Source organism: Bombina bombina, chromosome 11, assembly GCF_027579735.1.
Source record: "Bombina bombina isolate aBomBom1 chromosome 11, aBomBom1.pri, whole genome shotgun sequence".
Lineage (NCBI taxonomy): Eukaryota > Metazoa > Chordata > Amphibia > Anura > Bombinatoridae > Bombina > Bombina bombina.
Window position 1 is genome coordinate 160227610 of NC_069509.1, and position 25287 is coordinate 160252896.

Genomic DNA, 25287 nt, shown 5'->3' on the forward strand with positions numbered 1-25287 from the left:
TAAATTTAATCAATTAGCCTTTGCGTGAATGAAGTGAGGGAACGTTTCCCACATAGTTATGCTCTTTATCTGATGAATATGTATAAAGAGAATTGAGATAATACTGCGTCTTTGAGCGCATAGCCCATTTGCTCTGTATGATTGTTAACACCACACACACTCTTCTTCACACTGCTTCCTTGTAACCGATCACCGATTCGTTAGTTGAAGATTTAAAAGAAACTCATTTGTACCCATGTAGTTAGCATGACTATAAACTTGTAGGCTTGTAACCTTGCTATTTCTAGTACATATGTGTCTCTATAAAGTTTTATAGACTTTAGTACTGTGACGTTAATTGTAAAATGGAAAAGTACACAGGAAGTACTAGAAAAATTAAGTAAAAAATGTAATAATAAAGACAAAAATATATATACTGTATTTACTATATATATATATATATATATATATATATATATATATATACACACATACACACACACACACAGTATATATATATATTTGCAGAAGTCTCAGTCATGGCACAGTGCTACAGATTTCCCTGGAGCTAATGGTATAATATAACGTTTAAAAAAAAGGTTTTGAAAAATAAAATAAGATTTGATCAGGTTCGCTCAATTTATACTTTAATAGTAAACACTCAAAATACTGAGGATTAGTACCCCTTTAAATATTTGTACTGAACAGCATTAGGATAGATATACAGGGAAAACATATCTATTTCTGAGCAGCATTTTTCATTTTCACCCTAAACCCAATTTAAGAGAAGACTATTTGTTTACAAGCCAGATTTTTTTTGCAGGGGGGTAAACAAAATTTGTTTCATACAAAACATGAGTCATGCAAAAAAAAATGACTTGATTTAGTCTAGGATTAGTTCATGGGGTCATTTGGTTCTGTCGGCGGATTTTGACATTATTATTTGTTTGTTAAATGAAATTCGTTAACCCCTTATTTCCTGCGAGAAACATTTTCAGGGCAGCAGAAAGCAAAAGAACAGCAGCTCAATTTAAATAAATATAAATTAGTAGCAGCTAGTGCTACAAGCCAGCAGCTGCACATAAACACATCTTTTATATGCAGTCAGGATTGGTCAAGAACAAATGTGAAACTTATATAAGTATTGGCAGACATAGGAATCAATCGACAATCAAATTGATGGATATACTAAATAGTCTAAATGTGAACTTTTGAAACCTTTTCCGCCTTTAGAGTAACTATTTTTAACAACATGAACAAAGGAACTGTTTTTTGGGGGATTCATCCAAATCCGAATGTCTAATTATTGTCATGTATTTATATATGTGCCATATCCAAATATTTTGCAGTGTTATTGAAAAAAACACACATGTGTTACATACTTATCAAATCAAAACAGATGTTTTAAACACAGTGAACCAAGGTGTTTTGAAATTATGCTAAAGGGACAGAAATTATATGCTCTTTTTCATTTTTACGTTATTGATCCTGGCTTACTAGCAAAAGGGTTAAACATATAGGTAAAGCACCACTCGGAAGCCACAACCACTATAGATTCTAAGCAGGGAACCACTGGTGATTGGTGGATATGTTCAACTGCCGCACCTGATTTTATCAATGGTTTCTTGCTCAGGAGATGCAAAGCTTGAAGCTTCCTAGCGGGACACATTTGTAAGGGATAAACACATAGCTAGAATTAGTCATTCAAAAATATTATTCTCTGATTAATTTGCATTAATATAACCTTTTATGGTGCTCTATATTTGTGGTTCTTAAACTGGGGGTTGGGACCCTAGGTGAGGTCACTTCAAATTTTTCAGAAGTCCTGATAAGATTTAATGTATGTGTGTATGTATATGTGTAAGAGAGTGTGTGTATGTATGAGTGTGTGTTGTGAATGTGTGTGAGTATGTATTTATGAGTGAGTAACTTGTTTTCCATATTTTGCTTAATGTGAGGTAGGCACATAGCTAATTTTGTATCACCTCCAATGTGCGCACACATTTTAGTCACTTGGCCAAAAATTGCAAAAGTCCATTTTTTTGTGCACACTATAAAAAAAATTAGAGGGAAGATTGTGTGCAAAGTATACCCACCTGTAGTTAGACAATGAGCCTAACTGTTAGTTATTAGCAGAGTCTACAAAAGCTGAATTTGTTTATTTTTGCAAATAATCCCCTCACTTGTGTGTTGCATTGGTGGATAAGAAACAAAAAATTGAATAGCCATCTGACAAAGGGGTTTGTTTTGACTATATTATAATAATGGGTGTTGCAAAAGATTTTCCATTGTAAAAATGGGTCCCAGTTGAAAAAGTTTAAGAAGGACTTAAAGAGTGAACTTAATGGGGCATGAAAGTTAGACATATTCTTTCCATTGTACTTCTTTATTCAAATGTACTTTGCAGTGGCTTAGCAGTGCGCAAGTCTTGAGCACTTTATGGGGGCAGTTTTACATCAGAGTCTGTAATTATGTTATATATATATAATATATGCATGCAAACTCCTGAGCCTACCTCTGTATGCACTGATGGAAATTAGTTAAGTTTCAACAAAGGATATCAAAGGAAAAAAAGGTAAATTTGATAACAGAAATAAATTGGAATTTTTTTAAATTGTACACTCTGCCTGAATCATGAAACTTAAAACAGTGGAAAAACTAACAACATTTTTTAAAGGTAAATTAAAGAAAAAGCCTGTAAAACTGAATTTATGCCATCTATGCTTAATTAACTATTTTATAGTGAATTCAATTTTGAGTTAAATTATAAATACATTTTTAAAGCCAACAGTCATATGTAAAATCAAGGGTAGGAGTTGGGTGCTCCCAAATTATTTCTCTGCCCAAGAAATTTTGAATTTGTAGCATTTTACATATATTATTCAAAATGAATTAAGCTTACGGTCTTCTTGTGAATCTTCTTCCATTTCAGAATTATTTGCATAGGTGTGGAGGAAATCTGCAAAGGAGCCATTCTTTTTTAAGAGTTCAGAATAAGTGCCGATTTCTGAGATCCTTCCTTCTGACATAACAATAATGATATCCATCTGAGGTAAGAAGCTGACTCCATGGGTTACAAGAACTCGTGTCTGTTAGAAACAAATGTGTGAATATGAAATGCTGATTAACAAAACCATCAAATACATCCTCATCCTTTAGGCATTAAGGGACATTGCACAGTAATGCATTTCCAAAAATGCTCAAAGTATTTGCAAAAGTGCTTCTATTAAACGGCATTACTGCTAATGTTATATTTTTTGTGCATATACCCTGCAATTGATTTGGTAGCTGTCTATGTGCATGCACATTTGTTTATGGGTCATGTGATACAGACAAATATGCATGTAGGCAGCGTATTCATCTACTGAGAATTGCTTGTACATAATAAGTTATCACTCTAATAGTAACAACACAAGCATTTTTGCACCAGTAAGTAAACTAATGAAGAAAAAAAATCAGTTTTCATAATTTAGATAGAGCATAAAACAATATAAAAAATGTGTATATTTTTGACACATTAAAGGGACATTAAACACTAAATACATTCTAGATAGAATGATGCATTCAAAGAAAAGATTAGTCCATGACTAACATGTAGATGTATTTATTAAAGTTTCATTAGTTGTTTAAAAAGTGACAAAATAAGTGTAAAGTTTTAGTGTCTATAAAACACTGGGAGCTGCCATGTTGTAACTTGTGTTACCTTCTCTGCTGTGGCCAATTAGGGACAGTTATACATAGGTCATTAGAGTGTGCAGCCAATGGTTGTGCTGGATTTAACAGTGTTCTGCACTTCCATTTCTAACAGCAACTGAAAAGCTCACAATTTCAGAATGGAATTACAGGCAAAGAGGACAAAATAAATAATGAAAGTATATTGCAGAGTTGTTTTATTATATACAATTTATCATTTTATATTACCATCTCAAAGTGTTTAATGTCCCTTTAAAGTGATGTTAAATCCTAATATTTTTTAAACTCTATGATTTACCAGTGCTATAAATGAAGGGGACTTTCAGTCATGAAAAAACTTCCTGCTGAAAGTGCCTTTATTTGCCTGCGAGTTTATGAGGCGCTAAGCTCCCATACCGCCCATGGCAAAATGACACAATAAAGCCATTCTGTAGTGGATTTACTTCAATGTTTAGGATCATTGTCCTGCTGTATCACTTAACTTCTACTGAGCTTCGGCTGGTGCACAGCCACCCTTATTTTATCCTGTAGGGTATCTTGATAAACTTGGAAATTCATTTTTCTTCTGAGAGCTCTTTTTTTTGCAAGACATGGTTCACATCAACAGATGCACTTTGTAAATAGCAAACTCAAAATGTTTGAGTGCTTTTTACAAGTCAAAGTAGCTCTACCCTACACCTACAATCTCGTTTCATTAATTGGACATCAGGTTTGCCAATTTCCATAGTGAATTAGCTTTTGTTGAAGTCATTAGCCTAAGGTTTTACATACTTTTCCAACCTATACTGTGGATATTTTAATGATATATTCAATATGTACAAGAACAATACAATCATTTGTGTGTTATTAGTTAAAACAGATTGTGTTTTTTTATTACTGTAACTTAGATGAACATCAAACCAGATATTAAGACAAACTTATACATAAATGCAATAATTTCTAAAGGGTTCACATACTTTTTCTTGTCATTGCATAAATCAATTCATCACGTGCACTTACAGAAATGTTGTGTGTGGGTTGGAATGCTCGTGCCAACTACAATATATTGGTCACACGGATGAGACAGAGTGGAGGTATATCATACAAAAAAGGAGGGAATGGAAAAGTGTTTGAACAGATTTATGCTATAACCCTTAGGGAACATTGGGATGTTAATCCGTCCAGCAGTATATATCAAAACACTGTCCTCCTTTATATGTGATATGTGTATCCATTATTGTTCTTTTTTTTATGTTTTAAATATGTAAATTATACCTGGAATTCTATTTGAGTCTCTTACATGGGAGAAAACAACTTTAACAATGCTATCTACACTAGAAGCTGGGTTAACAGCCGTTACGATTGTGAGTACCTTCCAATCACTGTACAAGTCTACTGTTCATAAAATCGGTATTGCCCTATATACTTTTTTGATCCACATACTCATCTTACCTATCTGGATACAAATCAAGGAATACAATAAATTTAAACAGATACAGGTATTGGAGGCTGATAATTTATACATATCTTTTATTAGTGCTTCATTTGAGTAGGATTTTGTTTTTCACTAGTTTAAGGGTGGCTAGCTGATCTAGGGTGAGTAGCTAGGTGGGAAAGGATAGCAGCGGAAAGGGGCTATTTGTAACACTATACGCCCCTGTAGAGACTCAAAGACAGCAAGCCCTGGCAGCGCTAGCGGAAGGTCAGCCATTTAAAACTATTAACAAACTCACTTTATCCTTGAGTAAGCCGTTAGGGCCGATGACATGTTCAAACAGATGTTGCCCGACGTGGGCGTCCACTGCAGACAATGGGTCATCTAATAAATAGACATCACATTTCCGGTACACAGCTCGAGCAATGCTAATGCGCTGCTTCTGTCCACCTGAGAGATTCACTCCCTAATGCAAAAAAAATAAAAATGTTTATTTCAATATCAATAAAAATATAATAATGATGTTACCTATTAACCCTTTCATAATCATGGTGATTAAAAATAGTGGCTTAAAGTTCAAAGCTACAATAATAACAAAAAACTAATATATTACAGCATTTTCAAGTCCATTTAAAGGGGCATAAAACCCCAATTTTATATTTTATGGCTAAGATAGAACATGCAGTTTTTTTAAAAAAACGTTTCAATTTACTTCTATTATGTAATTTGCTTCCTTTGTTGGTATACTTTGTTCAAAGCATACTTAGGTAGGCTCAGAAGTAGCAATGCATTACTGGGATCTAACTGCTGATTGGTGGCTGCGCATATATGTATCTTGTCATTGGCTCACCTACCTAGCTGCCAGTAGTGCACTGCTGCTCCTTTAATAAAGAACATCAAGAGAATGAAGACAATTTGACTATAGAAGTAAATTGGAAAGTTGTTTAAATCGTGTATGCTCTATCTGAATCAAGAAAGAAGATTTGGGAGTTTCATGTAACTTTTAAATAAATAGTCAACAAATCCCATTTCAAATATTTTATTTAAAACTATAAAAAGTTTGGTAAAATCTACAGTGAGCATGTGTGAGACTGACAGCCGGACCTCTGCCCCCAAAAAAACTGTTAGCCAAGCAAAACCTGTACATTTCAATCATGACCTTTTGACCCCCATGTCCTCTTAAAGGGACATTATACACTCATTTTTTCTTTGCATAAATGTTTTGTAGATGATCTATTTATATAGCCCATGAAGTTTTTTAAAAAAAACAAAGTTTAATTTTGCTTATTTTTAAATAACATTGCTCTGATTTTCAGACTCCTAACCAAGCCCCAAAGTTTTATGTGAATACCATCAGCTACCTTCTCCAGCTTGCACCTGTTTGTGTAAAGGGTCTTTTCATATGCAAAAGAAGGGGGGGGGGAGTGTCTTATTTCCCACTTGCAGTGGCAGTGGGCTTTCCAGCTACCTTTTCAACAGAGCTAAACTGAGAGCTTCTAAGTAAGTTTTTAAACAGTTTTATACTGGATTTTTATATCAGTATCTTTGCATCTTATTCTTTATAGTAGTGTCTATTACATGCAGTTCTATGAAAATGAGTGTATACTGTCCCTTTAATGTGAATGTCAGAGAATTACAAAAAGAATTAACAGAGAAAATGCTTTGCTTTGGTTTGTTTTGTTTGCTGCAAGATACTCCTATCAAGAAGTTCCTATCTAGAAAAAAAACTGTTATTATTAGTTATTCACATACCTTTTCCCCAATTTCTGTGTTTTCTCCTCCAGAAAGTATCTTCAAATCTGGGAGTAAAGCACACGACTGGATAACCTGATCATACCAACTCTTCTCCATTTGCCTCCCAAATAGGACATTATCTTTAAAGGTTGCATTAGGAATCCATGTTTGTTGAGGTACATATGCAACAGAGCCCTAAACAAAAATAGATATAGTGAATAAGTAAAACATATAGTTTACAGATCTGGAAGCCGGACAGAGAGCTCAGCATGCTAATGCACTGTGGCTGAGCTCTGTAGCAACCTGATGGTTGCAGGTTCGATCCCCACAGGGTCCACTCAGCCTTTCATCCTTCCGAGGTTGATAAAATGAGCAGCGCCTTGAGACCCTTACGGGTGATTAGCTGCCCATTACAAGTACCCAATACATACATACACAAATCACAGGAGATAAGTTACTAGTCCAGAGAAAAAGTTACTATTCCACTTAATGTTAGAGATAGGAAAAAAGCTTGTCTTCTGCAACTTTTTCTTATCTGGAACTAGTGGAAATGTATCATATCAGCTACACCAGTGTTTTTCAACCAAGGTCCTCAAATACCCCCGACAGGCCAGTTTTTCAATATAGTTGCACTAGAGCACAGGTGAAATCATCAGCTGATCAGTAACCATGGTAACTAACCTGCTCTCACTCATCAGCTGATTATTTCACCTGTATTCTAGTTCAGCTATAATAAAAACCTGGTCTTTTAGAGGTCACTTGAGGACCGTGGTTGAGAGACACTGATCTACAAAAATACACAATAATTTACATAAATATATAACGTGTTTCTGGGTAATTTGTAAGGTAGCAGGTCCATTTGGCAACCCCCAGCAGATGTGTTTAAAGCAAATATTGTTAAGAATATAAGATATGCAAACACTTTGGTACATAGACAGGGGTCAAGTCCTACAAAAAAAGTGTGGGAACTCAAAGACTTCCACCCTCCCTCACAATTAATATGGTTTTATATATATATATATATATATATATATATATATATATATATATATATACACACACACACTGTATTTATATGTATATAATCTATACACTTTGGTTAATGAAAGCAAATTAAAACCAGTGAAGGGTTTAATGGTTGCCGTTGGGCCTAAGGATCCTCCTCTGTCACAGAGTCTCACCCATTTGAGGTGCAATAGTCCTATTTCTGCTGAGGGGAGCTAAATAACACCAGAGCAAGCCACACAGAAATGTAAGCACCATATGTAATAAAGGATAATAAAGATAATATTCATAACAGGGGTGATAACACAGCAGGACCGCTAACAGGCTTGCATTTAGTGTATTGTAGGAAGTGTTACTGCCCATTACTAGAGGATCTCACTATCCCTCTAACCAGACTGTGCTCTAGCTCCTCCCACCAACAGCAGCAGTGTTTACTGAAGTGTTGATAGGGGAGTCTCTTTGTGACCGAAACACGTCGACTGGTAAGCACAATTTAATTTTCTATTGATCTAAAAACAATCTACACCATCATATCTTTCTTTTACAGAAGGATCATCCAGGGATTATAACAAAATATTTGCCAAGAAGATAGAATTTTGGATTGGAAAACGGCTAGCAAGTACTGACACTGCTATTCAGTATAAAACACTTGGAAAATCACCATAACTATTGCTGTTAGGATTCACAACACTTTAAGGATTATTGTTTTTTCTTAAAGAGACACTACTTATTATAATTTATTGTTGGATTATTTTCACTGTTGGACTATTTTTTGGACTATTATTTACATTTATATAAGTCCCTATTTGAACACACCACAATGTTTTTGTAAATTTTTGGTTTTTCATTTTCACAATCTTTGTTCTTAATTCACGTTTTTTTGAAGATCAACCTATTTTTTTTTGACCATTAATAATTTTTGTTTACTAATTTTTGCACACAATTTTTTGATACACATTTTTTACATTGGCATATTGCTGTCACAATATTTTTTAGTTGACAATGCGTATGTGTTAAACACACAGTTAAAGGTCTTATTTAGAGCCTTACAAATTAGTTACTATTGGCAATATTTAGGAGCATTGCATAGAATCAAGAACATTATTGGGTAGATAATATTATATAACTGACTAATATACTTCACCTATTATGTGTATGTGGTAAACACAAAGTTGAATTTTTGTTGTGAGGCTTATACTTAATTTGGAATTTTTTAGGAATATTTTTTAAGAGCAATGTTTGCACAATTTTAAATGCCATATCTGCTATATAACTATTTGTTTTAACTATTCATTTAGCTATTATTGCTGTATAAATGTGTGTATGTGTATGTGGTAGACACAAAGTTGAATTTCTGTTGTGAGCCTTATACTAAATTTGGAATTTTTTAGGAATATTTTTAAGAGCAATGTTTGCACAATTTTAAATGCTATATCTGTTCCATAACTATTTGTTTTAACTATTCATTTAGCTATTATTGTTGTATAAATTTGATTGTTTATACATGGATCCATGTTTTTTAACTTATTTGTGCACTCAATAAATTGTTTATTGTAATCGTTTGATAATATTGCATTTGGTCCAGATCCAGCCTTCGTATAGTTGGCGCTTTGGTATACCTTATTAGCTTTATCTTTACTGAAGCGTTGCTGTTCTCTGTTCAGAGGGAACTTAGTTCCTTCTGCAAAAATAGTGCAGGAACTCCGTTCCCATGCGTTCCCGCTCAACTTGACCCCTGTACATAGATGAATGAGCATACAGGTTTTTGTCTGATTCTAGAAAGGCCAGACTAGGACCAAAAATAGTTCCTTGCATTTTAATGCAGAACAGCCCATCACCCCACATTTTTTATTTAACAATACCCCAAAACTGATAAGTATAAATGTACTAGATTGATTTACAACAACATTTAAAGTTTGTAATACCTTACTGTCACTTTATTTTATAAATGGATTGTCATAAATTGTAAAAAAAGTGAAATCTAACAACAAAAAATAAAGCAAAAGCTATTGAGGTTTACATTTAACTAAACAATAACTGCTTATTGCTCATCAGCCTGTGTAGTCAAAGTTACTCAAAATAACAGGTACCTGAGGAGGGCAAGACAGGTGCTCACAGACACAGTAACAGGCCCCAGCCCGCAACTACCCTGGCCCACCGGGCAAATTCTCTGTATGCCCTATGCTCAGTCCAGGCCTGGATTCTAGAATAGTTCTCTAGTTCTTATTAAGTGACATTAGATAACGGAAACCAAGGTTTCAGCATGGTGGCTCTTGTTACTTTATAGAAATTAAAACATTGTCTTTATTTATTCAATATTTAAAAAAATAATCTTCATAATTCCTCAGGGTTATCCTTATTTTGAATACATTATTATATCTAGTAGTTTCTTACTGTTTAATGCCCCTTTAATAACAGGTTAGATAACCTGAGAGACTCAACATGATTATTTTGCCAGGTCACAAAAATCGTCATGTGTTTCTGGCTCTCAAGTGCAGAACTTGCACCCTTAATGTAGCACAGCAGTGGCCCTCGTAATTTACAGAGAGTGTCAGAGAGAAGCCCCCACATACACACACACTTACACCTGTTGACCTGCTTACCTAGCTTCACTAGACTCTAGGCTTCACAGTTGGGAACTATAAATCCCAGAATACTGTGCAGCAAGAGGCCTGCAAATCGGAGAGGGAGGAAGGGGTCCAATGAGTTAATACATTGTTATGTGAAGCATTTTGTTGTCCCTATAAAAGCAGTAAACAGATATGGGTTATGGTTGTACCTTCATAGCTACATTCCCATCCAATTTGTCCATCTCTCCAAGCAAAGCAGAGAGTAATGACGTCTTTCCACATCCAACATGACCAACAACAGCAACAAGTGAGCCTTTTGGAACAGTAATATTGATGCTGCAACATAAAAAAAAATCACTTTATGGTGTGTGTACTTATATACTAAGCTAACATTGGGTAGATCACCATATAAGAGTAAATGAGATTACAGTTTTGCAATGTCCTACCTACTAAGACACGGAGCATCAGCTGAGGACCAAGTGAATGTAGCATTGTCCACTGTGATGTCGTACCCTTGAAAAAGTAAAAGATATTAGAGAAAAAAAATGTTCAAAACATTGTCATAGAGAAATTAAAGGGATAAAAAAAACACACCTAGAATTACCAGACTTTTCTATAGTCTTACAAAATGTGAAAATGTTCTTAATACATTAACACATTGTTTCAAGTAAATGTTTTTTTGAAGCCCCAGAACACTTGTTTTTTTTGGAGGAGGCAATCCAGTCTTACTACGGGAGTAGAAAAGGCTTGCCACTGTCATTTTGATCACATTCTTTTGCAGTATCATAAGTAATAACCTCTTCTGAGGCTTATTAGGGACACATATGTAGCATGGTTAGGCTTGTTAAATCTGCATTGTACACTTCCACTTCTCACAATTGAGAAACTCCCAATTTTTGGTGTTAAATTACCGTAAAATGGGAAAAATAAAATGAAACTATATTGTAAAGTTAAATTATTACATATAATTAAAGGGATACTAAACCCACATTTTTTTATTTCATGAAAGAGCATGCAATTTTAAGCAACTTTCTAATTTACTCCTATTATCAATTCTTCTTAGTTCATTTGTAAGCTTAAGAGCCAGACCATTTTTGGTTAAGCACCTGGGTAGCCCCCTAGATTTAGCCACCCCTACATTTAGCCACCAATCAGCAAGAGCTACCCAGGTACTGAACCAAATATGGGCCGGCTCTTAAGCTTACATTCCTGCTTTTTCAAATGAAGATAGCAAGAGAACGAAGAAAAATTGATAATAGAAGTAAATTAGAACGTTACTTAAAATTGCTGCACTATTTGAAAAAATATGGGTTTAGTATCCCTTTAAGCAATTGTAAAGTGTGCCATGTCCCTCTAGGGAAATGTGATTAGATCATTTATCTGTTTTCACAACTCCACTCAGTCTTTTTCAGCTCCAAATTTGTTGTAGTACAAACATTTTTACCTGCATCTCAATGCCCTAAAGCTGTTTTTGCATTTTTATAACAATCTCATGTAAAGTCTGTGCCAGGTTTGCACCTGAAGCTAAGTTAGATGCTTATGATATCACAAATGTACACCCACTACTGCCAGCTCTTAAAGGGATATTGTACACACATTTCTATCATGATATAAAAAAAAACAGCATTTAAACGTTAAGATTTGAAAATATTTATATGTCTGAAAAAAATAAAGCTGTTAACACAGAAATTGAAACTAATACTGCAGTATCAGCTGTGCAAAAATGCTCACTTGCTGATGAAGATTACTCCCAAATATCTATTAGTGGAGAGGGAAATGCCTCTGCAAAGCAGACAAGAAAACATTGCTTTATTTAGGATATTTACACAATGATCAAAGGACTCCACACTCTCAAATGCAAACAACTTTAAAGGGACAGTCTACTCCAGAATTGTTATTGTTCAAAAAGATAGATAATCCCTTTATTACCCATTTCCCAGTTTTGCATAACTAACACAGTTATATTAATATACGTTTTACTTCTGTGATTACCTTATATCTAAGCCTCTGCAGACTGCCCCCTTATCTAAGTTCTTTTGACAGACTTGCATCTTAGCCAATCAATGCTGACTCCTATGTAACTCCACAGGCGTGAGCACAATTTTATCTATATGGCACACACAAACTAATGCCCTCTAACTGTGGAAAACTGTCAAAAGCACTGAGATAAGAGGCGGCCTTTTAGGGCTTAGAAATTAGCATATGAGCCTACATAGCTTTTGCTTTCAACTAAAAATACCAAGAGAACAAAGCAAATTTGATGATAAAAGAAAATTGGAAAGTTGTTTAAAATTACACGCTCTATCTGATCATAAAAGATTAATTTTGAGTAGACTGTCCCTTTAATGTGACGTTTCAAGTAGGAACCATTTGTTTACTAAAGTTGTTTGCAATGGAGAGTTCAGAGTCCTTAGATGATTGTGAATTGTGCAATTATATATTTTAACAAATATAGGGATCTGCAACATTTTCCTAAATGTATGGGCTGGCTTCAAGATGTAAAAATTTGTTGAGCCCTGCCATACTGAAATATAAGGTATCACAAAGCCCTGTTGGTCTGATAAAAAAAAAAAAAAAACACAATATAATTTGTACGGGTGAACTTAAAGGGACAGTATACACTACTATAAAGAATAAGATGCACACATACTGTTATAAAAATCCAGTATAAAACTGTTTAAAAACTTACTTAGAAGCTCTCAGTTTAGCTCTGTTGAAAAGGTAGCTGGAAACCCACTGCAAATGGGAAATAAGACCCTCCCCCCTCCCCCTTCTTTTGCATATGAAAAGACCCTTTACACAAACAGGAGCAAGCTCGAGAAGGTAGCTGACGGTATTCTCATAAAACTTTGGGGCTTGGTTAGGAGTCTGAAAATCAGAGCAATGTTATTTAAAAATAAGCAAAACTATACATTTAAAAAATAAATCTATAAATAGATAATCTACAAAACATTTATGCAAAGAAAAATGAGTGTATAATGTCCCTTTAACCAGAGAGCATATAATTACTTTATTTATGGTATAAAAATAGTTTAAGACACACGATGACTGACAGCTTGTATTTCAAGCTTTTCTGCATGTGATCATCTCAATACTTATCACACAATATGTACGTTGTAGTCATTTATACTGGAAAATATGTGAGATCTATAAACTAATATATTGTGAATATAGGGTTCCCACCCTTCTTGGAAGAAAAAAAAACTACCAGCTGTGCTAATTAGTAGGGAGGGGTGAATGTGAAAAGTAAGATAGTAGATCATAATATTAAAACCAAATCTAAATAGTTAATACCACATCTAAATAGTTAATAACAAAATATAACAGGTTAAAATGTGAACACATTTACTACAATAGATTTATTAATGGTCGCATTAAACACAGATAATACATTATATAAGGTGCACCATATTACAACTAATATTAAATCCAAAAAAAGCTAAAAAAAGCTAAAAAGGTCTATTAATACAATGATCAATCTAGGTAATTGCTCTTGACAACCTATGTGAAAACAGCAAGGAGGTTTGTTAGAGACTGCTCCAAATCGTATAGAACTCAATACTTTGCAAATGAGTTTAGGAATGTTCAAGACCAGGGTATGCTCCTTGACAGGGTCAATACAGACTTCTAAAAACTCATTGCTCTTATCTTCCTTTCTGTGTTATGGATTAAGAATGAATAACCACAAAGGAAATAAGGATAACAACTCCTGCCCCTTTAAGAAACGGGGTATAAAAGGGCAAAAGGAAGTACATAGGCTTATCTTAAAAAAAGCTTTGTGCTGAAACGCGTAGATAAGCAGTCCTGTGTAAACGTTGGCTAGCATTTTACTGGATTTCTAATGGACTATTGCTATACTGATACACTGAATTAATCGACATTAACATTAACAATGTTCAAGTGTGACAACTCATGGGCGGTCTGAGTTTGATCACAACAAAATACAGTGATATCTCTATTTTGGATACCTGAAAGGAACGACCAGCAAAGTGTTTGTTCCTACAGTGCAAGAGAGAAAGAACAAAGTGAGTTATTAGAAATAAAAACACCAAAATAATTTTCTGAAGGGACGTTAGATGTACCATTTATTACCGATTTTAACATCAATCATAAAAAATTAAGGAATATTTTGAATAAACACTGGCATTTATTACAAAGGGATCCAAATATCGGGGAATCACTCACTGAGAAACCAAGAATAGTGTTTAAGAAAGCAAGGAATCTTAAAAAAATGTTGGCACCAAGCACTTTTAATTCCAAAAAAAATATTAGATAAAGATGTAGATTTAAGAGGAAATAAAATAGAGGGTTATTTCCCCTGTATAAACTGTAAAGCCTGTAAATACAGCTATAAAACAAAAAGTGCCAAATCCACAGTAACACAAAAAGAATATAACATTTAAGACCAAATAAAATGTTCAGATAGAAATGTGATATACCTAATTGAATGCCCGTGTAAAAAAACAGTACTTAGGCGAGACCTCACGTATGCTGAGAGATAGAATTAGAGAGCACCTTCTAAATATAGAACACAGACTTGAAGTGCATTTACTCTCAAAGCATTTTTTAAGGAAGTACACAGTCAAAATCCTAAGGGGTTGAAATACTGGGGCATAAGGAAGATTACACAGGATTGGAGAGGTGGAGACCTTAACAACAGACTACTTAAGACTGAAGCCGAACTAATATTTAATTTTAAGACACTTGACCCCCTTGGACTTAATGCTGGACTCAATTTGAATCCTTATATAGCCATAGAGATCACACGTATCTATTGGATTGACTCTAAATTTTTTAACATTTTATACATTTTTAACATGAGAATATGAAATATGCTTTTAGAATGATTTTATCAAATCTATTAATATCCTGAGAGATTCTCTATAGGTATCGGGAAGAATTCTAGTCTATTATAAGTTTTTGTGATTTAGAATTTTTGTGATTTAGATTTTTAAGACATATTTATTTGTATAGATATTATTCATGCATTTATAGGTAACCTTTAGATAGTTAGTAGAGTGGGGAATAAGTGTTCGCTTTATCTTTACAATATACTGTTATCTAGTTTACCATTTAGAGGGCTAATATTTGGGATGAAGTAATATTCTAGGTTATGACTCTAATGTTACTAATACTTCCTTTTTTTATTGTTGTCACCAATACATTTTTAATGATTTTTTAATGAATAAATAATGTAAAATTAATTGTGAGTGCTCATACTATAGGAGATTAAAATGACAGTGTTTATCTCTAAGGATGATTAAAGAGACTGCTCCTTTTTCGAGAAATATCGTTCTACAAAAAAACTTCTAAAAACTCATTCTCCTATCTTTCTTTCCGTGTTATGGATTAAGAATGAATAACCGCAAAGGAAATAAGGATAACAACTCCTGCCCCTTTAAGAAACGGGGTATAAAAGGGCAAAAGGAAGTACATAGGCTTATCTTAAAAAAAGCTTTGTGCTGAAACGCGTAGATAAGCAGTCCTGTGTAAACGTTGGCTAGCATTTTACTGGACTTCTAATGGACTATTGCTATACTGATACACTAAATTAATCAACATTAACATTAACAGTGTTGAAGTGTGACAACTCATGAGTGCTCTGAGTTTGATCACAACAAAATACAGTGATATCTCTACATTGGATACCTGAAAGGAACGACCAGCAAAGTGTTTTTTCCTACAGTGAGGATCCTAACTACAATCTGACCTTTAGATTGGCTGGGAATCCGAACACGTGATACTAACACGTCAGAGGGCTGTAAACGGCTGTGAAAACGCCGAGCCGAACAGATCCATGCCGCAACTAAGAGAGTAAGGTCAGAGAAAGTTTTCAACTGCATATCTTTCGTATTCTGGTGAGTAGGATCCTTCGGATACTTATCCTACAAGGTACTTTTTCACGCTTACGTTCTACTGCTGAGAACATAATGATATAGTACATTTTAAGAAAAACCTACCATCGGATTGAGATCAAACATTTATATTAGACTCTGTATTGACCCTGTCAAGGAGCATACCTGAGTCTTGAACATTCCTAAACTCATTTGCAAAGTATTGAGTTCTATACGGTTTGGAGCAGTCTCTAACAAACCTCCTTGCTGTTTTTACATAGGTTGTCAAGAGCAATTACCTAGATTGATCATTGTATTAATAGACCTTTTTAGTTGTTATTTTTTATCTTTTTTTAGCTTTATTGGATGTAATATTAGTTGTAATAAGGTGCACCTTATATAATGTATTATCTGTGTTTAATGTGACCATTAATAAATGTATTTTAATAAATGTGTTCGCATTTTAACCTGTTATATTTTGTTATTAACTATTTAGATGTGGTATTAACTATTTAGATTTGGTTTTAATATTTTGATCTACTATTTTACTTTTCGTAGAGCTTGTGTAGCGCACTCTTCGCCTGTTTCTTTTATATATTTATAGTGTGATAGCAGGGTTATTACACTTTTAGAGTTGCATTTTCTACCCCCGGGTTCACTCCTGTTGTTTATTTGAATTTGAATGTTAGAGCGAATGTTATTGCAGAAATTCGATTTACATAATCGAATGTTGATAAGAACGAATATTTATAAAAATTCTATTATCGGATTTTATTTACAGTTTTCGAATGTGACTTTCAAATTTGAATGTCACATTCTAATTTGAATGTCACATCCGAATTCGAATATTACATTTGTAAAACACAGTTGTAGGCTAGAAATACTATTATGAATTTGAATGCTACATTCAAATGTGACATTCGAATTTGAATATTACATTTAAACAACACAGTTGTAGACTAGAAATACTATTTTGAATTCAAATGTGACATTTGAATGTAGCATTCGAATTCGAATATTACATTTATAAAACACAGTTGTAGACTAGAAATACTATTTGTCACATTCGAATATTACATTTCGAAATGTAATGTGATATAAAATACATACAGTAGCTAAACATTCTATTATTTTATTGAAAAATTTGAAAAACGAAAATTCGAAAATAGAATATTAGAATGTTATATAAACATCTGATTCGAACGAACGAATGTATCAAAATTTGTTTTAAATTTCAAATTTTTAGAAACATTAGCCCATCCCTACAAATTAGTATACATTTGCATAAGTAATTATACAGCAAACTAAACTAAAAGCTGCTAGGACTATTTTTAAACGATTTTGTATTTAAAATTAGATTCCATCACACTAAAAAAGTTTCACCATATACAGGTAGCCCTCAGTTTACGCCGGGGTTAGGTTCCAGAAGGAATGGTTGTAAATCGAAACCGTTGTAAATTGAAACCCAGTTTATAATGTAAGTCAAGGGGAAGTGAGGAAGATAGGTTCCAGGCCCCTCTCAAAATTGTCATAAGTAACACCTAATACATTATTTTTAAAGCTTTGAAATGAAGACTTTACATGCTAAACAGCATTATAAACCTAATAAAATAATCACACACCGCACCACAGACTTCACTTGCATTTTTCTGCAAACAGTTCTTTCTATGCATTCCAATCTGGACTGAGTTATAGACAGGAAGATCTTGTTCCTTTTAAATCTGCTTGATAGCTCAGGTGTGGTTAAACTGATTAATTTCAGCTTGCTTGGCTTTGCTGCAACACAAGCGGACAGCTCCACCTACTGGCTATTTTAATAAATGCACTGCTTCTCAATGCTTTTCAATGGCGGTCACATGACTGGAAAAAAAGGTTGTTATTCTGAAACAGTATAAATTGAACCGCTGTAAAACGAGGGCCACCTGTAGTTCTATATTTATTCCTTAAAATCTACATTAGCCTAAACCTTAAAAGGACATAGCATCCAAATATTTTTTTAGGATTCAGATAGAGAATACAATTAAAAAAAAAAACAACTTTTCAATGTATTTATATTTTTAATTGACTTTGTTCTCTTGGTATCCTTTTTTAGGAGATCAGTTAGGTAGGCTCAGGAGCATGCACACACCTGGAGCACTATGTGGCAGCAATTTTGCATGAATACTTTAAACAATGCTAAATTGAGAAAGCACTGCTGCCACCTAGTGTTCAAACGTGTATAACACTATTAAACATCATATATCGCTCCAGGTACGTGCACAATACCTACCTAGGTATGCTTTTCAACAAATAATACCATGAGAATGAAGTAAATGTAATAACAGAAGTAAGGAGAAAATAATTTTCAAATTGTATGCTCTATGTGAATCATAAAAAAAATAATTGGGTTTCAAGTCCCTTTAAAAACACATTTAAAGGGACAGTCAAACACCAGAATTTTTGTTGTTTAAAAAGAAAATCCCTTTATTACCCATTCCTCAGTTTTGCACAACCAACACAGTTATATAAATACACTTTTTACCTCTGTAATTACCTTGTATCTAAGCTTCTGCTGACTGCCCCCTTATTTCAGTTCTTTTAACAGACTTGCATTTTAGCCAATCAGTGCTCACTCCTAGGTCACTTTACGTGCATGAGCTCAATGTTATCTATATGAAACACATGAACTAATGCCCTCTAGTGATCAAAATGCAGTCAGATTAGAGGCAGTCTTCAAGGTCTAATAAATTAGCATATGAACCTCCTAGGTTTAGCTTTCAACTAAGAATACCAAAAGAACAAAGCAAAATGGGTGTTTAAAATTGCATGCCCTATTTAAATCATGAAAGTTTTCTTTGGACTTGACTGTCCCTTTAAGTAATTGTATTTTAATTTATGTTTTAGAAGTTCTTTGCTTCCTTTTAAAAGATCTAAATGGTAAATAAATGTTTAAAAAAACATTTAAAACTGTAATTTTATTAGAATAATATGCACTGTTTGCACCCATTCAAGCCTCTTGAATGTTACGTTAGTTCTTCTGTTGTGGCCAATTAGAGACAGCTATAAATAAGCTCCTGCATATATCAGCCAATCACTGTGCACATTGTAGGAGTGTCAGAGTCTACTGAATGCTGTTTGGCCTCTCTGGGGAATCACTGCAGTTTTCAGAGTTAAACAGCAGTAAAAGCAGGCAAAATAAATCATTAAAATATTGTGCAATGATGATACTTTTGATACATTTTATTGGGAATTAAATTTTGAGTTTAATTAATTTATTAAAATAGTATGATACTTACTGCTTGATGAGTCTATTGTTTCCACATTATCAGGCTCAAGTTCTTCTTCAGAAAAGAATTTGGCCAGTCGTTTTAGGGACACAGATGACTTTGAAGAGATAAAATAGAAACACAACGGGTACAGTAAATTCACGAGTGAGAATTACGCACATATATAAAAATGAGAGCACAGCTATTACCTGTATTAAAAGACTTATTGCCATGGGAAACATACGAAGAGGGATTCTGAGGATATTTAGTAGGATAACGGTAACAAAAGCTTTCTGGGCATCCAGCACGTTCTTGTCATCCACCGCCAAGAAAACGCCAAACATGGCTAAAGAAACCTATTCATTAAAAAGAGAAAAAATCTTATAGAACACGATTTTACATTTGGATAATAACTATAAACATAAATTACAGAGAATATATTGCATCATGTACTAAAACAAAACATTAATTTGGGAAACCAAAACAACTTACTAAAACATGAGTCTACGTGCAAACTGTAAATTCCTTAAAGTGATAGTAAACCCAAGCGTATAACAAACGCTAGGATTTACCATCACTAAAAATAAATATGAGTTTCTCTCATCGTTTTGTAATAAACAGCGTTACACTCACCCTAGCTGTTAAGGAAGCATATCGCAAACACAGCACCTTCAGCCGCCCACAGCACATCGCTTTCTTTAATGAGGTGACGTTTCCCCCTTTAGACCAATAGTCATGCGTGTCAGCTGACATCCTAGCACGGCTAGAGGTCTAAACATCACCTCATTGGAGAAAAGCGCTGTGCCGTGGACGGCCGGAGGCATTGTGCTTGTGATTTGTTTATCTAACAGCTAGGGTGAGTGTAACGCTGTATTTTACAAAACGATGAGAGAAACTCATATTTATTTTTAGTGATGGTAAATCCTAGCATATTACAATCACTTTAACCCCTTAACGACCGAGGACGTGCAGGGTACGTCCTAAAAAAAAAAGGCAGTTAACGCCTGAGGACGTACCCTGCACGTCCTCGGTTGTTGCAGTGATGCCTCCATATGGAGGCATCCTGCAATAACCTTACATGGCCATCCGATGCAGAGAGAGCCACTCTGTGGCCCTCTCTGCACCGGACATCGATGGCCGGTATCGTTGGTGGGTGGGAGCCGACTTGGGAGGCGGGTGGGCGGCCATCGGTGTGTCCTGTGAGATCAAGGGGGGCGGGATCGGAGGCGGGATGTTAGGGGGCGCGCGCGCGCGTGCACGGAGGTTGGCGGGCGGGTGCGTGCACGGGGCGGGAGCGGGTGGGAACCGCTACACTACGGAAAATAGTGTTAAGAAAAAAATGAAAAAATGCCCAAATCTTGTTTGTGCAAAAGCACAAAAAGAGATCGCGGAGGGGTGGGGGGTTGGTTTTGTATGGGGGGAAGCTACACTACAGAAAATTTTAATAAAAATGTAAAAAAAAAAAAACATGTTTTCTTCTAAAATGGGTACTGGCAGACAGCTGCCAGTACCCAAGATGGCACAGATTAAGTTAGAGTGGGAGGGTTATAGTGTTGTTTGGGGGGATCAGTGAGGTTGGGGGCTAAGGGGGGGATAGTACACAGCAGCATATGTAAATATGCTTTAAAAAAAAAACACAAAAAAACAACAAATATAGCTTTTATTTTAGTACTGGCAGACTTTCTGCCAGTACTTAAGATGGCGGGGACAATTCTGGGGTGGGGGAGGGAAGAGAGCTGTTTGGGAGGGATCAGGGGGTCTGATGTTTCAGGTGGGAGGCTGAGCTCTACACTAAATGTGATATTAACCCTGCAAGCTCCCTACAAGCTACCTAATTAACCCCTTCACTGCTAGCCATAATACACGTGTGATGCGCAGCAGCATTTAGCAGCCTTCTAAATACCAAAAAGCAACGCCAAAGCCATATATGTCTGCTATTTCTGAACAAAGGGGATCCCAGAGAAGCATTTACAACCATTTGTGCCATAACTGCACAAGCTGTTTGTAAATGATTTCAGTGAGAAACCTAAAATTGTGAAAAATGTAACTTTTTTTTTATTTGATCGCATTTGGCGGTGAAATGGTGGCATGAAATATACCAAAATGGGCCTAGATCAATACTTGGGGTTGTCTACTACACTACACTAAAGCTAAAATTACCCCAAAAAACTCCCTACATGCTCCCTAATTAACCCCTTCACTGCTGGGCATAATACACGTGTGGTGCGCAGTGGCATTTAGTGGCCTTCTAATTACCAAAAAGCAACACCAAAGCCATATAAGTCTGCTATTTATGAACAAAGGGGATCCCAGAGAAGAATTTACAACCATTTGTGCCATAATTTCACAAGCTGTTTGTAAATAATTTCAGTGAGAAACCTAAAGTTTGTGAAAAAAATTGTGAAAAAATGAACAATTTTTTTTATTTGATCGCATTTGGCGGTGAAATGGTGGCATGAAATATACCAAAATGGGCCTAGATCAATACTTTTGGTTGTCTACTAAAAAAAAATATATACATGTCAAGGGATATTCAGAGATTCCTGAAAGATATCAGTGTTCTAATGTAACTAGCGCTAATTTTGAAAAAAAATGGTTTGGAAATAGCAAAGTGCTATTTGTATTTATGGCCCTATAACTTGCAAAAAAAGCAAAGAACATGTAAACATTGGGTATTTCTAAACTCAGGACAAAATTTAGAAACTATTTAGCATAGGTGTTTTTTGGTGGTTGTAGATATGTAACAGATTTTGGGGGTCAAAGTTAGAAAAAGTGTATTTTTTTTCAATTTTTCCTCATATTTTATAATTTTTTTATAGTAAATTATAAGATATGATGAAAATAATGGTATCTTTAGAAAGTCCATTTAATGGCGAGAAAAACGGTATATAATATGTGTGGGTACAGTAAATGAGTATGAGGAAAATTACAGCTAAACACAAACACCGCAAAAATGTAAAAATAGCCTTGGTCCCAAACGGACAGAAAATGGAAAAGTGCTGTGGTCATTAAGGGGTTAAAGGGATTTGGAACCCAAAAATTTTCGTTCATGATTCAGATAGGTCATGCAATTTTAAACTTTCCATTTTTACTTCTATTATCTAATTTGCTTCATTCTCTTGGTATCCTTTGTTGAAGGAGCAGCAATACCCTACTGGGAGCTAGCTGCTAATTGGTGGCTGCACTTATATGAATGTTGTCATTGGCTTAAGCAATGTGTTCAGCTAGCTCCTAGTAATGCATTGCTGCTCCTTAAACAAAGGATACAAAGTGAATGAAGCAAATTTGATAACAGAAGTTAACTGGAAAGTTGTTTTGTCTGGATCATGAAAGAAGAATTGTATGTTGTATATTCCTAAGTTACTGTCATGTATACATTAAATACTGTAATCCCGGCACCAAGTCATGTTGCAAGTGGTTAAAAAAAATAACATTTCAAAATAAATCATGACATAAACACATGTTTGGCATGCACTTAATTAACTCCTTATTTGCCAAACATAGGTGCAAGATGAAGAAATATGACAACAGCAAAACAAAGACCAATGCAAAATCTTAAAGGGACATAAACCCCCAAAATGTTCTTTCATGATACAGATAGAGAGTGTACAACTTTGTGGGGGAAAAACTTTCTAAATGACTTCTATTATAAAATTTACTTTGTTCCCTTGGTATTCTTTGTTGGGAAGTAGGTGGGTAAGCTCAGGAGGGTGAACATCTCTAGAATACTATATGGCAGTCATGTTATATAAAGAACTTTCAAATTTACTTAAATGATCAAACTTGCTTTCTTCACTTGGTTGAAGAGTAAACGTTAGTAGGCTCAGAAGCAGCAATGCACTACTGGGAACTAACCGTTGATTGGTGGTTATACCACCTCTTGTCATTGATTTACCAGATGTGTTCAGCTAGCTCCCACTAGTGCATGGTTGATACTGAGCCTACCTAGGTTTACTCTTCAACAAAGTATACCAAGAGAACAAAACAAATTTGATAATAAAAGTGGTTTAAAATTGAATGCTCTAGCTAAATCATGAAAGATTATTTTTTACTTTACTGTCCCTTTAAGACATCTCTTTTACAATTTTAAATTACACATCAATGCCTATTGTGTAGGCTGTACTTGATTTGTCCTTGTGCAAATATTCCATGAGGTAGCCTGATCGGAGAATTCATTGCTTTTTATTCAAATTACCCCTTAAAGGGACGTGGAATTCAAAATTAAACAATTTTCTTCTATAACCAAATGTACATCTTTTTCTTGGTATCGTTTGCTGAAACTTTTCATGAGATGATACTGAGGTAGGCACATGCACACGAGCACCACATGACAGCTGTGTTTGCAGTAGTGTCTCAAACAATGTTATATAGTGCTCCAAACACGTGCACACTCCTTAGCCTACCTCAGTCAGGAGCCTAAATTTAGAATTAGGAGAGCTGTGTTCACAGTAGTCTTTGTAATAATGTTATAAATATAGTGTTCAAGACGTGCATGCTCCTAAGCCTACACTCAGTAAGCAATCTGATTTTACAAATATAAATAAATTAGCCTTTTATTGTTGACTTCTCTTTAAATAACTATTTTAGTGGATACCCAGAAAAAACTTACCCAAAAAGGAGACGCAACAAACAAGGCAAGAGCGCCAGAGAACATGAGCGCAGTTACTCGAACAGCTTTCAGTTCCTTCAGCCTGAACTCTTCAACTTTCCTCATGAAGGCATTTTCCCAGGCGTACAACTTTAGAACCTTAATCCCCTGGAGAATCTCAGAAATCAGTTTTATCCGACTATCTTTTTGTTTCATTTGTTCCTCCTGCAAGAAAACAAAAAATAAATAGATGTCAACATAAGGAATATCAATAAATAAATAAATATATATATATCACTATAGTTTACTAGTCAGGGTTTAATGGTTACTAGCCCAGAGGGAAAAAGTTACCAGTCCACTTAATGTTAAAGATAGAAAGAACGTCAAACGTTTATACTTGTCCGCTGCAATTTCTTACTCATCCGGGTTAGAGGGCTAGTAGAAATTTCAAGCCATGTATGTATGGGTTATATATATATATAACATATACACACACACACACACATATACATAGGCTGACAGAGAGACAGAAAGGCAGGCAGACATTACAGACAGATGCTAAAACAGACAGCAAAGACACTAGAGACAGATAGACATCACTACTAACAGACACTACTATATGCAGACAGACAGATGAATACTACTGACAGACACTACTATATGCAGACAGACAGATGAATACTACTGACAGACACTACTATATGCAGACAAACAGATGAATACTACTGACATACACTACTATATACAGCGACAGATTAATACTACTGACAGACACTACTATATGCAGACAAACAGATGAATACTACTGACAGACACTACTATATGCAGACAGATAGATGAATACTACTGACAGACACTACTATATGCAGACAGACAGATGAATACTACTGACAGACACTACTATATGCAGACAGACAGATGAATACTACTGACAGAGACTACTATATGCAGACAGACAGATGAATACTACTGACAGACACTACTATATGCAGACAGACAGATGAATACTACTGACAGACACTACTATATGCAGACAAACAGATGAATACTACTGACATACACTACTATATACAGCGACAGATTAATACTACTGACAGACACTACTATATGCAGACAAACAGATGAATACTACTGACAGACACTACTATATGCAGACAGATAGATGAATACTACTGACAGACACTACTATATGCAGACAGACAGATGAATACTACTGACAGACACT

At 34.9% G+C, this 25287-nt stretch overlaps 1 protein-coding gene across 2 annotated transcripts in view; it reads right to left on the bottom strand.

Annotated features, from left to right (window-relative positions):
- The window catches only part of LOC128642107 (multidrug resistance-associated protein 1), a 148709-nt gene that overhangs the window by 37140 nt on the left and 86282 nt on the right, over window positions 1-25287 (bottom strand). For both annotated transcript variants that reach the window (XM_053694768.1, XM_053694770.1), the window contains exons 13-20: window positions 24084-24287; window positions 19684-19830; window positions 19505-19592; window positions 10842-10908; window positions 10605-10731; window positions 6839-7015; window positions 5385-5552; window positions 2882-3068 (exon numbers count right to left, since the gene is read on the bottom strand). In XM_053694768.1, coding sequence (XP_053550743.1) covers window positions 2882-3068; window positions 5385-5552; window positions 6839-7015; window positions 10605-10731; window positions 10842-10908; window positions 19505-19592; window positions 19684-19830; window positions 24084-24287 — 1165 coding nt within the window. The remainder of the gene's footprint in view (window positions 1-2881; window positions 3069-5384; window positions 5553-6838; window positions 7016-10604; window positions 10732-10841; window positions 10909-19504; window positions 19593-19683; window positions 19831-24083; window positions 24288-25287) is intronic.